Genomic DNA, 15,813 nt, shown 5'->3' with positions numbered 1-15,813 from the left:
ATGGTAATTAAGTTAAAACAAGGCCCTAATTAAGATAGACCCTAATCCAATATGGCTGGTCTCCCTATAAGAGGAGGATATTAGGGCACAGGTGCATAGGGAGCGAGGACCAGGTGAGGACACAGTGATTGCCAAGGAAGAGCCTCAGAAGAAGACCACCCCATGACCCAGACTTCCAGCTTCCAGAGCTGGGAGAAAATAAATGCTGCAGCTAAAGCGCCTAGTCCATGGTCCTGTGAAAGCCCTAAGAAAACTCAGCCTCAGCCTCACTTAGAAATGGTCCTTCTCAAGCCCAAACTAGAGCCCAGAGTCTGTGCTGAGCAGGTCCTGCTGTGATTCTGGTGTAGCTGAAGTTTGAGCAGCTCTGATCTAGATGAGGGGTTCACCTGGGCAGCTGTTGGAGCCAGGCAGTGTCTGGACCTCATCTTGACATGTTGACTCCATTGGTCAAGGCCTGCAGGTCAGGGGTTGGAGGGCAGACCCAGCTTTGGTATTCTTTAAAGGTCCCCTGTTGACTCAAAGGTGCAGGTAGCATTGAGATGCCCTGAGCTAGATTCTGCAGTCATCGTGTAGAAAGTACAGAAGAGATGACTAATTACAGGTACTTTGGGGGAAACTGAGGCTGTTTACTACTGCTCTAGCCTAAGGAGCTTCCTGGGTAGTGTGCAATTTAAGAACAAACTGGATTTCTTTTCTAGAAATGAAACTCTCCTTTCTGCACCTGTGGATCTTCAGCTTCCTTCCGGGACAGGAAGCAGGAATGCTGAGGTGGCGATACCATCTTCTAGATCAGACAGCAGCCTCACCAGAGCGAGAGGAAACTCAGAGACTCTGCACCCAGCATGGCTGTCCTTGTGTCTGGCATGGAATTAGGCACGTGCAAGGCCCCTCCAGGATAGCAAAGGATGTGAGCTACTAGTTTGCCTAAGAACTTGGGAAGGCTCCTAATTCTGAGTTTCTAGGCTCCCAACTAAGAATTGTATAAACAATTTCATGCTGAGGTGTAAATGTTTTTAAGATTTAATGAGGCAACTTTGCTGTTCCTGTTTAAATTTTCAAAAGAGATAAAGCCTTAAGCAATGAGAAAATAGCTCTGGAGGCAGAATTTATGCATTAGCAAACTGGCAAAAGAGATGGGGTTTGGACAGGAGAATAATAATACTCATGGTGAAAACCACTGAGTATCTCATGTACAGTACCGCACCCTGAACACTTCATCCGTTGTTTCACTTCATCCTCACAACAATGCTGGAGGTAAATTTGAAGAACTTGAACCTGACCCATCCACACCCACACAGTTTATTGTCTATGGGAGCAGGAATTTACTCACCTACTGCCTTCAGTAATATGGCTTTAGGAAATTCTTTTTTTTTTTAATTCTTTTATTGGTACATTTTAGGTATACAATACATTTACAGTTCTCATTGGGAACGTGTACCTTTACATGATGTATCTTGGTTCTTATTTTCTCCCCATTCCCTACACTCCCTTCAGCCCTCCACCCTTCCCTATTTACAGACTTTGTTTCCATTTTTTCCATTTCTCATAATTTTTCCCTTCCCTTCTTTCCTTTCCCCTACCCCTCCCACTTCCCCTAACACTTTGGACCTTTTCTTCCTATTTCGCATTATCAATTATTCATTTTAATCATTGGAACATTTTAGATATACAATATAATGACATTCATCATTGGAAATTTGCACCTTTACATAATCTCTCTTGGTTCTTATTTTCCCCCTTCCCCTGCCCTCCCTTCCACCCCTCCATTCCGCCCTATTTACAAAGACTTTGTTTGCTTTAGGAAATTCTTGCATGGAAATAAAATGCCTTTTTTTGATACCTGGGATTGAACTGAGGACCTTGCGCTTGTGAGGCAGGCAGCGGCACCACTGAGCCCTGGCCCACAAAAAACTTCTATTGTTGCTGTTCTGAGAGTACCTAGCCTCAGCAGCTCCCCAAGGCTTCCATCAAAACCCTCACGTTGCAGGTCTATCAGTCCCCTGACCAATATTCCCACTAAAGACCTGCCTTAGACACCCCTAAACCTCACAGGTACCCCACGCTGCCCTCCCTGTGCTAGACACTCCTAAGATAGAGCTGCCTGACCTTAGCTCGCTACGAACTCCGCTTTGCTTTGTCACCACCTATTTGCTGGTGCTGTAGGGACCCAGGAGTCATTGAACAGTACTATTCTTACTCCTTTTACAGCTGAGGAAAATGAGGCCCAGAGAGGTTGGTTAAAGATATAGAGCTAATAAGTGGTAGGACCAGGGTTCAAATCCTGCTGTACTGATTTCAACAGACACGCATCTAGTCACACATCCACACTATCTCCCTGTAACATGTGAGTCATACAATACAATCACTTGTTTTTCTCCACCAATGGCTCTCCATGTGGTAATAATTCCAGAGAAGTCTGGGCTTTAAGGGCTCCCTGAGCTAGGCCACTTTTTATGTTTACTGAAACCAGGAAGATAGAGCTTTCAAGCTATCCAAACCCGAAGACACTCCTGCTGGTTTAGACCATTGCACAGAGAGCACTGAGGTACCTGGGGTCTCTGACTGCCTTCCTGTGAGTCCACCCTGGCCCTTTCCACAGAGCTGCCCATCCTCTGTGTCCCAGGCCTCCAGAGTCACCTGCTCCCCACCTCCTACTGAGGTCCAGCTGTTCTCCTCCCCATAGCCACCTTTCTCCCTCCCTGGCCTGATGCCTGCCCTGTCTTGTAGTCCTGCCCAGGATGTCAACATCCTGGAAGGTCTGCAGGCCACACCTTGGTGATAGAGAGTCATGGGCAGGCAGACACATGCTGCTGGTGGGTCAGGATGATCTCCAGCAGCTCCTCCTAGATGGAAAAGGCAAATCATGGCAAGCCATGAAAGAGCACGTGTCTCAGGCTGCCTGTCCTGACTGCCAGTGGTTCATCTCTGCTGCCAAGAGTGGCCTTGGGCCAGGATCTCCCCAGACAGGCCCTTAGAAATCAGAGCCTTCTGGGAGGAAGTGAGGAGCTGGGTAGGGTGGGAGGCTCGGCCCTGTGGCCCATACACTCCTCTGCCTCAATTCACCTAGGCTCCCACAGGCCAGCCAGTTCAGGTCTGCTGTGAGTTGGTTCACAGGAGTTGATGGGGGGACTTAAAACCCCTAAAGAAAGAAGCATCTACAGCCAAGGTCATGCTCAGAAGCTGTTGGAAATTCTGCTGGCAGAACCACTCCCCTTACCCAACTCCAGTCCCAGTTAACCTTCAGTCCTCTCTTCCACTAGCTTCTTCCCTGTTTCTGTTAACCACAGCAATTCCCTTATCTGCAGTTTCATTTCCCAAAGTTTTAGTTTCCTGAAGTCAATTGAGTCTGAAAATATTAAACGGAAATTTCCAGGGATAAACAATTCATAAGCTTCAAACTGGACGTTGTTCTAAGTAACATAATGAAATTTTGCATCCCCCTGTGCCCTTCACCTGGAACATGAATCATCCCTTTGTCTAGTGTATCCACACCATATATGTTACCTGCCCATTAGTAATCACTGACCATCCCATTTATCAGATCCACTGTCACTAGTGTAGTATCACAGTATTTGTGTTTACATAACCCTTATTTTACTTAATAATGATTCCAAAGTCAATTTTCAAACATGCCAAAGAGAAGCTGTAAAATATTCCCTTTAAGCAAAAAAAGTTATGCCTGCAACTTCCTAAGAAAAAAAATTACAAACAGGATCACCTGAAGCAGGTGATCCCCTTCTGCATATGGCAGAGGGTCACTAGAAGTCTAGCACTATGACACAATGTCTGTTTCTTTTGACTTACTTAATGTCACCATGGAGGCACTGGATCATCTTATAGGATCGAAAAAAGGCTAAGTCAGTACAGTAAGTTATTTTGAGAGAGAAAATAAAAACCATATTTCACATAACTTTTATTTATCCTTGTTCTATGATGTTGTTGTTATGGCTAATCTCTTTGTGCCTAGTTTACAAGTTAAACATTATCATAAGTGTGAATGGACAGGAAAAATACAGAATATATAGGGTTCAGCACTATCCACTAGGGGTCTTAGAGCATGCTTTCTAGGCATCACAAAGGAAGGGGGGACTACTGTATTGCAGAATAACCAGCAGTGGGGTACCAGAATTTCTCTCCCCAAATGATGTGTTGGGTTTTTTTGTTGTTGTTGTTTTGTTTTTTGTTTTCTGGTACCAGGGGTCGAACTCGGGTCCTTGCACTTACGAGGCAGGATGTGGAACCACTGAGTTAAATCTGCAGCCCAAATGATGTACTATTGAGCTGAAGACAATTAAGAAGCAGCTGATACAGGAAACCTCCCTGCCCTCTCTTCATTTGTCTAAAATCCAGACAAAGATTTATAGGGATAAAAGATGTGCTGTCCCCACTTCCACTGAGGAAAACAAAAGTTAACCACAAAAGACAATTTTGTGCCCTTCTTGGCCTAGAGATAGAACTGAGATGGTCAGAGACCACGAGGCCAAAGGGCACATCCACTCCTGGGCCCTGAGCCTGTTACTCATTAAAATCATGATTTATATTTTCATTGGAGGTTGTTGGGGACTTAAAAGCTGCTTGTGGCAAAAACAGTGATTTTTTTTGCTTGGACCTAGACAAATAACTAAAAGCAAAACAAAGCTTGTCATTTATTTTGTATGTGTCTCCTTCATTATCTTAAAACTTTGGGGCAGACCCCTGCTCAGCCCTTCATCTGGGAATGTTAGTCATTTAGGGAGAGTCTATCTACAAGGTTGATTAGCCCTAAATTTACACAATTTTTCCTCATCCTCCTTAAGGACTGAGGACCTCCGGAAAAGAGATTTACAGGGACATTCAACTGCCAATGGGCACCTAAAACTCTCCAGCTATTCCCCTAAATCTGCAGTCACTTCAGATTCCAGAAGAGCCTCCAAAATTGAAACTGTCCCAAGCAAAAGCGGTCATCTCATGCAGACCAGTTGTCCTCTGAAGTGGTAAGGACTTCGCAGGTGCCATCTTGCAAAACCAGAACTGAGATGATGACCAACCAGACCCTAGCCCATTCAGCAACCACTTAAAATCTGCCCTTGACCCTTTGCTAATGTGTCAGTCTGATTCACTTCATCTGAGTTATGCCTCCTTCCGCATTTTCTCAGCCTAATAAATCTGCCTATGCCTCTTGATGACAGGTCCTGAAATTCTTTTCTGTGAGAAGACATCAAGGACCTGCTCAGACTGAGTTGAGGTCCTTTGGGGGGACCACCTTTGGCCCCATCTGGTGGCAGTATCAGAGGAACCTACGTTAACAAGCTTTGCTAACTAGTCTTTATTTGCATTCGCACAAGTTTGCTCCTAGAGACTCACTGTCTTTTTTCTTTGTCTTGTCACATCCCTAAAACTTTATTGTGCTTTGTTGAGTTTGCTATATCAGCTGGAATTCAAAGCCACCTCTTTGAGAATTATCTCCCAAGTATATATGAAATAAGTTTCTATTTTCCTCTTGCTAATCTGTCTTTTGTTACAGGAGTCCTTTCTGTTAGGGCTCAAAAAATGATAAACCAAAACATACTGCCTGCATACGGGGTGTTTCCAAGTAAAGAAGCAGCCTCAAGGTCTCTTTGACCTTCTTCCAACTCTTACTTTCTTGGAGCACAGGGGGCAGCTTTCTCTCCATGTTCCCTCATCTGACTAAGGGAGTTCCTCCAGGTGGAATGCGATGATCCTACCCTGCTCCCTGCAATCTTATCAAACAAGAAAGATGAACTCATAGGAAAGAGGGCTGCAGTAGCCGCCATATCCAAAGCCCACACAAACATTTCAAGCAACTGTGTTCTTGGGACTCATTCCTCTCCTCTAAAGATCACGCACACTTTCTCTAAATACACTCCACTTCTCTTGTGGATGTGTTTAAGCTCCTAAACCTCATTGTGTTATTGAATACTCCCTTTCCATGCCAGCAATAGACCTTTGGGCCTCTTCTCCTGTTAATTACTGTCAATTTGTTTCTGCTGACTCAATTACTAAATCTTCACAGAGCAGAAGGAAAGCTCCCCCTACACAAGTAAGAAACTATGGGAATTCAAAAAAATTATTTTCCTTGCCAGGTGTGAGGTGTGATGGCTCACACCTGCAGTCTCAGAATTCTGGGAAGCTGAAGGCAAGTTCAAGCCCAGCCAGGGCAATGGAATGAGATATTGTTTCCAAATTTTAAAAAGAAAATTTTTTGAAAGGGCTGGGGGTACAGCTCAGTGTGAAGGCCTTGGGTTCAATCCTCAGTACCAAAACAATTTTTTTTGTTTGTTTTTGTTTCTTTTATAGAACCTATCCCCAAAACAATAAGATTCTTTTCCTGGCTTGATTCTGTGGATCATTTGGGCAGCTCTTCTGCTGGTCCCGCCTGGATCCCTCCCAGACGCATCCTGCAGAGCACTCCAAGGCCAGTTAGGTGGATATGGCCTCTTTGCATGTGGTCTTTCTGGGAGTCTAGATTTCTTCCCAAAATGCAAAGAGCAGAACTTTCCAGGCTTCTTGAGTCCTCGGCTTGGAAATCACATAATGTCAATTCTGCCACTTTCTCCTGGTCTAATTGGGGAGAGGGGACAATTTCCTCTACTCTGAATTGGTATGGGCACCTGTAGTGAGGATCAGCCTCTGAATTGTAGCCAGAGTAACTGTATCATGTAGTGAGCCCTCTCAGAGGTGCCCAGGCCCCAGCAGCGTGCTGAGGCTGTGTGCCAGGCTGCAGCACAGTGGATGGGCAGTGCTTGCTGAGACGGAGGACTTCCATAAGGGGGATGGGAACTGAGTCCCCACAACTTTCCCCAAATCCCTTTCTTGCTTTTGACCCTGCATTTGCTGTTTTATTTTGGGGGGGGGGGTGGTACTGGAGATTGAATTCAGGACCTTGTGCTTGCCAGCCAAGTGCTGTGGTGCTGAGCTAAATCCCCCACCCACGTTTGCTGTTTTAATCAGGCTCTATAAAACTAGTAGCTAAATTTTTAAACATCTTTTTATTCAAATTCGTGTTTTATTATATACATTTTCTCATTTAATCTTTGCAACAATGCAGTTGGAACCCATCTTATACATAAAGAAACTGCAGCTTGAGGAGTTGGGAAATTTGTTGAAGATCACACATCTGGTAGATGACCCAAGAGAGATAGAGACCCGGGTCTGGCTGATTTCAAAACTACTGAGCAGGATCACCTCTCTATAACACAAAACCTTGAAACAGAACTCATCCATCTGTAAAATAAGCTTGCAGGTCAGTTTATTTTCATGCAAATTTAGATCTGCCCCATAAATTTAGTTTAATTTATAAAATACTGTTGCATGGAGAAAATAAAATTAATACTGTACAATTCAACAGAGTAAAGTGGACTGTCTGCTATTAAAAGCAACATTTTGCTTTCTCAGTCATTCGTGATAAGTGACTTTAGGCAGAATTGAGGAAAGAGATTGGTGGAGATGTCACCATTTATGGTCACCTGTTCCCTAATGTCAGCCACAGGCTCTGAAAAGTGTTTATGATCTCAATTCCCAGGACTTACCCGAGAAGAGGCTGAGGCAGGATCATCCACTAGGACATGGAACCCATCAGGAAAGGAAAAGAAAAGCCCACGGATGGAAGAGAAAGTGGCTTTCGGTGAGGCAGCCATGATGCAATGCATGAGGAGGTAGGAAGGACAGCAAAGCTGGCTCTCAGTGTCTCTTTTATTGCATGCCAAATCCCCAAACCTGCCAACAGTTTGGCTACAGGTACAGTAGCAGGTGCTACTTGATGCTCACAGTGGTATTCCGTGGAGGTCTCATACTTGGGGGCCAGTTGGGGGAAGTAAACAGATAGTACCAGGGTAGGGAACTAAGTTATCCAGATACATAACTGTGTCTGACTGGCCTGACTTTCTCCGCTTAACGTACAAGAGGTTCTGCCAACTTTTGGACCCGTGCTGAACACTGTGCTTTCAAAGCAGCCGGCTTGACTTTAAAGACATCAGGATCATAGTATACAACATGCATAGGACCCCTGGAATAGCAGGAAAAGAATCAACCTGGGATAAGAGGAAATAAAAAGGGAACTAATGTTTCCCGTGCACCACTAAGTGTTAAACACTAAGCTATTGCCCCATTTTTATGTTCATGACTTCCACTTCCCAAACAACAAAATGAGGGTACAGAGAGGTTATGAGAATCATCAATGGTCAAATACAGATTTGTGCATCTGTCAGATTCCAAAGCTTTTGCTCTTTCCACAGAAAGTAAATTCTGGAAGGTTCTCGATAACTTGGCAATGCTAAAACATGCCAGATAGCCCTCTAGGGGACTAGAAAAAAAATAATCTATGTTTTTCTCTTTTCTACCTTTCTTTCCTTCCTTCCTTCTTTCTTTTCTTTCTTTCCTTTCTTTCTTCTATCTTTCCTTTCCTTTCTTTCTCTTTCCTGGTGCTTCAGGCCCTGAACCTGGGACCTAAAGCATGCTAGGTAAGTGTTCTACCACTGAGACACACCCCCACTCCCCACCCCATCTAACTTTTTTTTGGTAATGAGGATCAAACTCAGGACCTCGCGCTTGCAAGACAGGTGGCGCCCCATCTAACTTTGAAGTTTATCACCCTCAGCACCTGACCACCAAGCAATAACCTTGCCACTAGGATAAACCCTTGATAAAGTGCTCCAGTGTATTTTTCCCTTCCCCTTTTCAATGAACAGAAAACGAGCTTCATTTCATTTGATGATGAACTTTATGTTTTTAAAGAATTTTAAAAATCCATAATATTTTCAAAGCATTATGTAAGAACTAGCATATTTCCTTCCCCCCTGAGCTCAAGACTTTCACTTTTTCTGCTTCCCTTGGGTTCTCAGAAAGATTCTTTAAAAGGAGGTGAGAGAAGTCAAGAGTTACCGGTGAAGGTCAGAATGGAGGATTGAGGCGAGTTAAGAGGTCCTCCAAAAAGTGAACAGGAATGAGAGCCAATTTCATCTTTGTTAACTGTATTTTCTTGATTTGAAAGAGGGCATACATGTACATGAAGCAAAAACATTGAAAAAATATCAAAGCCTATTTAATGAAAAATAGATCTTCCTCCCACCCCAGTTCCCTAGGTCCCCAAAGACACATTGCTCCTAGCTTCTTGTATTATAGGCGTGTGAAGCCAGTATGTGGCCCATCATGATTTTTTCATACAAATATCACACCCTATTATATGCTCTGTTTTGCAATTCCTTTAACTCAATAATATTGTGCTAGATAAATAATTTCATATCCATACTTTTAGAGCTGTCTCCTGATTTCAATACTTAGTCCACTAGCCCTTATGTGGTAACCTTATAGTCATGATAAGACCATCTATTTGTAATAATAAATTTAACAAGTGCATGAGCTGTTGCAATTTTTGTATCTTTCCTCTTCATTGGCCTTATTAGATCAGCTTCTGCTCTCTTCCCAGCCCCCCAGCTCCTCCTACTCCACCTTAGCCTTCAGCAGATATACCTTGAACTTGGGTTAGCTAGTTCCCGAATCCTGGGAGATGCTGTAGAATGGGTAGCAGCATAAGACACTGGCCATTGGGCAGCATGGGCAGGTAGGTAGTCTTGATGAAGAGGCTTGTACTTAGCCAGAGCTGTTATTCAGGGGCTAGGTGTGGCAAGCAAGGCACCAGGGGTTATCTATAGTGGAAATAAAGAGACACAGCCATATATTCCAACTATCTCCAGCTATAATCCATTTAAATAGCTATTCTCTCCTGGATTACTGCAACAGACCCCAATCTGGTCTCCCTGATTCCATTCTTGTCTGTACCATCCAGCCAGTTTTTAGAGAATGAACATTTAGGACCATGTTCCATGACACAAACTATGTTCTGAGTAATCTGCCACTTAACCCCCAAAATAACTCCATGAGGTAAACTCTGCATGTGTGTGTGTGTGTGTGTGTGTGTGTGTGTGTGTTACTGAGGACTGACCCCAAGGCCCTTGCATTGACCTACATCTACAGCCCTGATTTTCTTTTTTCTTTTGAGACAGGGTCCCACTGTACTGCTGAGTTGCCAAGATTGAGCTTGAGCTCATGATCCTGATGCCTCAGCCTCCTGGAGTGCTGGGGTTATAGGCATACTCCACTACGCCCAGCTGAGGTAAGTCATTTCTAAAGCCCAGTCAAAGAATGGCCCTCCCAAGTTTTAAACCCGTCCTGTGGCTGCCCATTTTCTAGCAGTAATGCACAGGCCAGCTCCTTCCTGTGCCTACAGGCCCCTGTAGGATCTGGCTGTGTCCCACTCCTCTGACTCTTTCATCTTCCTCTCCCGATCTTGGCCACACGAGGACCCTCTGTCTAGCTCCTTCTACTTTAGTTCTGCTTGAAAACCATAGCTTGGCTGCCTCTTCCTGCTTCAAGTCTCTATTCTCAAACGTCCAGTCTGCAAGGAGGTCTTCTGGCCCAACCAAAATAGATAAATGTTTAGAATGACCCTCTCCTACAGCACTGTCTCATCTATCCACTCCTGAATTCATGCATCTATTTCTTTGTTCATTGTCTGCTTCTCCCCCATTAGAATATAAACTGCTTGAGGGGAAGTACTTATTTGCCAACAGCTAGAATAGGCTCTGGCATATAATTGGTGCCAAATAAATATATGTTGACTAACTGACCCCCATTGAGTTCTATGTTAAAACCACATCTGCCAGATTGTCTTTCTGTTGTGTGGCTTTGCTAGTAAAATAAGAATGGTGACACTTAACTATCGTTCTCCATTAAGTGTTTGTTCAAAAGAATTACAATGGACAGTTAATGCCACTCTAGCCCTGAAAGTGTCCCCTGGGTCTGTACAGAATATCATTTCATGCAGCAGTATTCCTCTTTTCTAATGGCCTTTTAAAACCTGAAACACTCCTAGAAATAAAGGAAAGCTGTTTATAATTCCCATTCTACATACCAAAAAAGCTGAGAATAAACTAATTTCTCTACCTTCCCAAGGATTTTGGTTCCCAGAATGGCTTTCTTTCCTAATAGAATGCCATATTAAATCTTCAGCTTCCTAGATAGAGGAGATTGTTCCCATCTCCTTTGGGAATATGATCAGTAGATATTTATTAGAAATCCAGCTGAGGGCCGGGGATTTAGCTCAGGGGTTTCACTGCCTGCTGCGGAAGCTCACGGACCTGAGTTCGATCCCCGGTACCAAACAACACAAAACAAAATAAAACAAAACAAAAATCCAGCTGAGACAGGACATCAAGTTGGCACCATTCACGGTGGGGAATTTTGAGGAGAAAGGGGGAGAGAAGCCATTGGACAGCCCGGCCCAGAGCTCAGCACCATGCCCTGCCTCTTATCACTGTCACAACAGATATCTAAGTGGGAACTGTTGTCACCACAATTCTTCTGCTTGTCTTGTTCACCCCACCCCAACTGCAAGCTCAACTGAAGACCTTGGCATTCACTCTTCCCTTCGCTGGAATCTTCACCTAGATCTTCATTTATTTCTCACTGTTCAAAGTCAGCTCAGGTATTCCTTTCTTAGCAAGGTACTTGCTGACTACTAAACTCATTTCCTATTTTATTTTCTTCATAGAATCTATCACTACCTGATAGTACCCTGTCTCTCTGCTCATTTTTGCTTGTCTCCCCTCATTAGAACCAAGCTTTGTTCCCTGGGAACTGTACCTGGCATGTGGCACCCCTTCAAGCACTTGCTTGTGGGACTGCCTAACCTTTGTTCCTTTTCTCTAGCCCCAGTGTGATTAAATGTGAGTTAATGGATAAAGATGCTTGTTAGTTTTGGGACACTAGATAAAAATCCGTAACAGACCTAAAGTCCCAAAGTAAACTACTCAACTCCTTGTTTGTCCGGAACTGATGTTCTGGACACCACAATCTATAAAACAAGCTGCAAATGTCTGCTGACCATCAATATGTGACAGTTGACCACTAACCTTTGTCCCTTTTCTTTAATTCTATATGTTAACTTCCCCCTGAACCCCCTATAAGAACAGCCTCGGACTCTGAGCCAGTTGCCTCTCTAAGCTATTTTGCTTTGGGATTGCCGTCTGGCCAGACTAATAAAGGTCTGTTTTATTTTTCAACTTGTCCGGTGTGTTCCTTTCTAGGTGTTCTTCGCTGCAGTCAGCTCCTCAGAGCATTTGGTAAGGCCCTCAGTCTTACATTTTGGAGGCCCCAGCGAGATCCCTGGGTAAGGAACCCCCATTCAGCCGAGACTCTGTGGCGGGATCCAGCAGGAGACTCAGGCACAGACCTCAGAAAACCTCCGGAGGTAAGTTTTTGGCCCGTTGCAACCGTTTGTTGTCAGGAGTGAGGTGGCTGACGGGCCAGTAAGCCTCCCCTGACCCCAAGGTTCCTGACAAGGAACAAGGGAAGATTTAGTTTTGCTTTTGTTGTGGCGCCTGCTCGTCTTGTCGTTTATACATTAGTGTCCTATCCGTTTTGTGTTTAATGTTGAATTTCTTTCCATTCGTTGTGTGTTTAATTTTGAATTTCTTTCCAAACCATCAGGGACAGAGATGGGAGGATCCTGCTCCAGAAATACCCCATTGGATTGTTTTCTCACTAATTTTAAATTGGCTTTTTCCCCCCGAACAGGAGAATGAATATGGGGTTAAATTTTCTCACGGAAAACTTTGCTCCCTGTGTCAATTGGAATGGCCGGCCTTTGGAGCTGGATGGCCAGCTGAGGGCTCTTTTGACCCAAGTCTCTGCAGGGCGGTATGGAGAAGGGTCACCAGACACCCTAGCCATCCTGATCAGTTTCCATATATAAATATCTGGGTCCGGGCTTGTCAAGAGCCTCCAGCATGGTTGCAGTGTTGTTCCTTGTGAACAAACTCTCGCGTTTTGGTTATGGCCCCAAGGGAACCCCAAGAGGCCAAAACCCCGGCTCCCAAGCCAGTGCTCTCACAAGATCCTGACCCCTTAGATTTTGTTATAAGACCTCCACCCTACGTGGAGCCATCCTCCTCCTCTGATAAAGCCGGCCCCAGATCTCAAAACCTTCTCTCCCCTCCTCTTCCCAAAAAAGAAAAATCTCCGGATTCTGTAACCTCCCCCTCCCACATGCAAACGGGGCCGCTTATGGTCCCAGCGGAGCTCTCACTGAAGGGACTAGTTCAGCTCCTCTTCTGCCTCTTAGGGAAATAAATAGAACAGGGTCATTATGTCTATATCCCTTTCTCTACCAGTGATTTGTACAATTGGAAACATCAAAATCCCCCTTTTTCAGAAAAGCCCCAGGTTTTGATCTCCCTCCTAGAATCTGTTTTTCATACCCATGACCCTACCTGGGATGATTGTCAACAACTCCTTCAAGCCCTTTTCACCTCCAAGGAGAGAGAGAGAGGATCCAAGGGCAAGCCATAAAATCAGTGTTGGGAGGAACAGAGGGCCCACTTGATGAGCAAGACCGGGCCCGTGTTGAGGCACAACTTCTGTCCACCCATCCCCTATGGCAAGTTAATTCCTCGGGCGGGAGAGAAACTCTCCAAAACTACCATCAGCATCTCCTAGACGGCTTGAGGGGAGCTGCTTGAAAGCCTACCAATTTGAGCAAGATAAGCAAGGTCTTCCAAGGACCTGAGGAATCCCTTTCTGCCTTTCTGGAGCATCTGTTGGAAGCATACCGTACGTATACTCCAATTGACCCAGATGCCCCTGCAAATTGACAGGCAATTAATTTGGCTTTTGTCACTCAGTCGGCCCCAGATATTAGAAAGAAACTGCAGTGGATAGAAGGATTTGAGGGAGAGAATAGGAAAAAGTTGATGAGTGTGGCAATGAAGGTGTTTAACAATAGGGATCCTTTTGAGAATAGAATGGCGAAAAAGATAGGAAAGGTGAACATTACAGCCTTGGCAGATGGAGGTTTTATCTGAAAGGAGTACAGAGAAAATAAAAAAGAGGATAAAAGTAAAGTACGGCCCTTGTTAGAGAAGGATCAATGCGCATATTGCAAAGAGAAGGGTCATTATAAAAGGGATTGTGAAAAGTTAAAAAGAAAGAGAGAGAAAGAGACTGAGAAAGAAAGAGACGGGGTTCTTCTAGTAGATAAAAAAGATTGACAAGGCCAAGGTGGGGATCTCCAAACACATCCACTGACTCCAGAAAGCCGGCATCTTGATCCCTTGCCAGACAGCCTGGAATACACCACTGCTTCCCGTGAAAAAGCCCGACACCTCAGACTTCAGACTGGTACAGGATTTATGGAAAGTAAACAGCCAGGTGGAGACCATTCACCCAACAGTACCAAACCCGTATACTCTGTTGAGTCTCATCCCTCCTGGTCATGTATGGTACTCAGTATTAGACCTTAAAGATGCATTTTTCAGCCTGCCTCTAATACCTGTGAGCCAGCCCCTGTTTGCCTTTGAATGGACTGATCCAGATGCCGGAACAACCGGACAGCTGACATGGACCTGGCTGCCGCAGAGATTCAAAACTCCTCCACTCGTTCAGGGAAGCTCTCAGCAAAGATCTGCAAGAGGTGAGAAAAGTGTTTGCCCAGGTGACTATTCTTCAGTATGTCGATGACCTCCTGGTGGTGACTTCAACCGATAAAGAGTGCATTGCAGCCACCGAGGGCCTCCTGAAAGCCCTCCAGGAACTGGGATATCGGGTGTCCTGGAAAAAAGCTCAACTCTGCTGGACCAAGGTAACCTACTTGGGCTATATTCTTAAAAAGGGAAAGAGGAGGCTGGCAGAATCGAGAGTATCTGCAATTCTCCAGATTCTGAAGCCAGGCTCAAAGAAACAGGTGCGAGAGTTCCTAGGGGCAGTTGGCTATTGCAGGATTTGGATTCCTGGCTTTGCTGAGATTGCCAAACCCCTGCATGAGGCCACTGTGGGAGGAAATACATCCCTCAAATGGACTGAGGCTCGCCAGCAGGCATTTCAATTGCTTAAGACTGCACTTGCATCGGCACCAGCCCTGGCATTGCCAGACTTAAACAAGCCCTTTACCTTGTATGTGACAGAGAAGAATGGGGTAACTAAAGGAGTGATTACTCAGCTTTTGGGGCCAGGGAAGCAGCCCCGTGGCATATCTCTCAAAGAAGCTCGACCCAGTAGCCCGAGGGTGGCCTACTTGTTTGAGGACAGTAGCAGCAGCAGCTCCTTTAACCCGAGAGGCTGACAAATTGACCTTTGGACAGGATTTGACTTTGATCACTCCCCATGCCATTGAGCCCTTAGGCTCTGGAATTGGGAAAAGGAAAAAGGATAAATATATTCACTGATAGCCGTTATGCTTTTGCCACCGCCCACGTACACGGGGAAATTTATCAAAATAGAGGACTGTTGACCTCTAAAGGAAAGGAAATTAAAAATAAGACTGAGATATTGGCACTGCTACAAGCCATCTGGTTGCCCCAAGAGGTTGCCATGATCCATTGCCGTGGGCACCAAAAGGGGTCAAGCCCTGAGGTGATTGGTAATAATGCTGCTGATCAGGCAGCAAGACAAGCCGCCCAAAAATCAGTGGGGGAACAAGTGGTTCTGCTTCCCACACCAGTACTCCCAGAAAAACCTGAATATACAGACAAGGAGATAATGAAAATGAACAGGAGACGCTGGACTCGAGGAAGACATGGGTGGTGGATGACTAAGGAGGAAAAGGTGGTGCTCCCAGCTGCTGTAACAGACACGTTGCTGTGAGAACTACATGAGTCCACCTGCCTCGGCAAGAAAAGGATGATGGCTGCCTTACAACCCCATTTCGTCAGCCAGGGATTAGCCCAAAAGGCCCAGGACATGGTGAGATGATGCCCCACCTGCCTCAAGGTAAATGCTAATCGGGTAACCAGGCCCTCTGGGGTCCGACACAGAGGACTA

At 45.0% G+C, this 15,813-nt stretch overlaps 1 protein-coding gene across 1 annotated transcript in view; it reads right to left on the bottom strand.

The window, feature by feature from the left end:
• Positions 1-7,734: 7,734 nt before the first annotated feature.
• Spmap2l (sperm microtubule associated protein 2 like) overlaps positions 7,735-15,813 on the bottom strand; it is a 57,209-nt gene continuing 49,130 nt past the window's right edge. Inside the window, 2 exon segments of the mRNA XM_087187704.1 lie at positions 7,735-8,005; positions 9,469-9,639. Coding sequence (XP_087043830.1) covers positions 7,891-8,005; positions 9,469-9,639 — 286 coding nt within the window. The 3' untranslated portion in view covers positions 7,735-7,890.

Source organism: Heterocephalus glaber, unplaced genomic scaffold (assembly GCF_053883595.1).
Source record: "Heterocephalus glaber isolate CG9 unplaced genomic scaffold, H.glaber_assembly_v1.0 deba00001509, whole genome shotgun sequence".
NCBI classification, from domain to species: Eukaryota; Metazoa; Chordata; class Mammalia; order Rodentia; family Bathyergidae; genus Heterocephalus; species Heterocephalus glaber.
The sequence above is the reverse complement of the archived record's forward strand: the minus strand, read 5'-3'. Positions and strand labels throughout refer to the sequence as shown.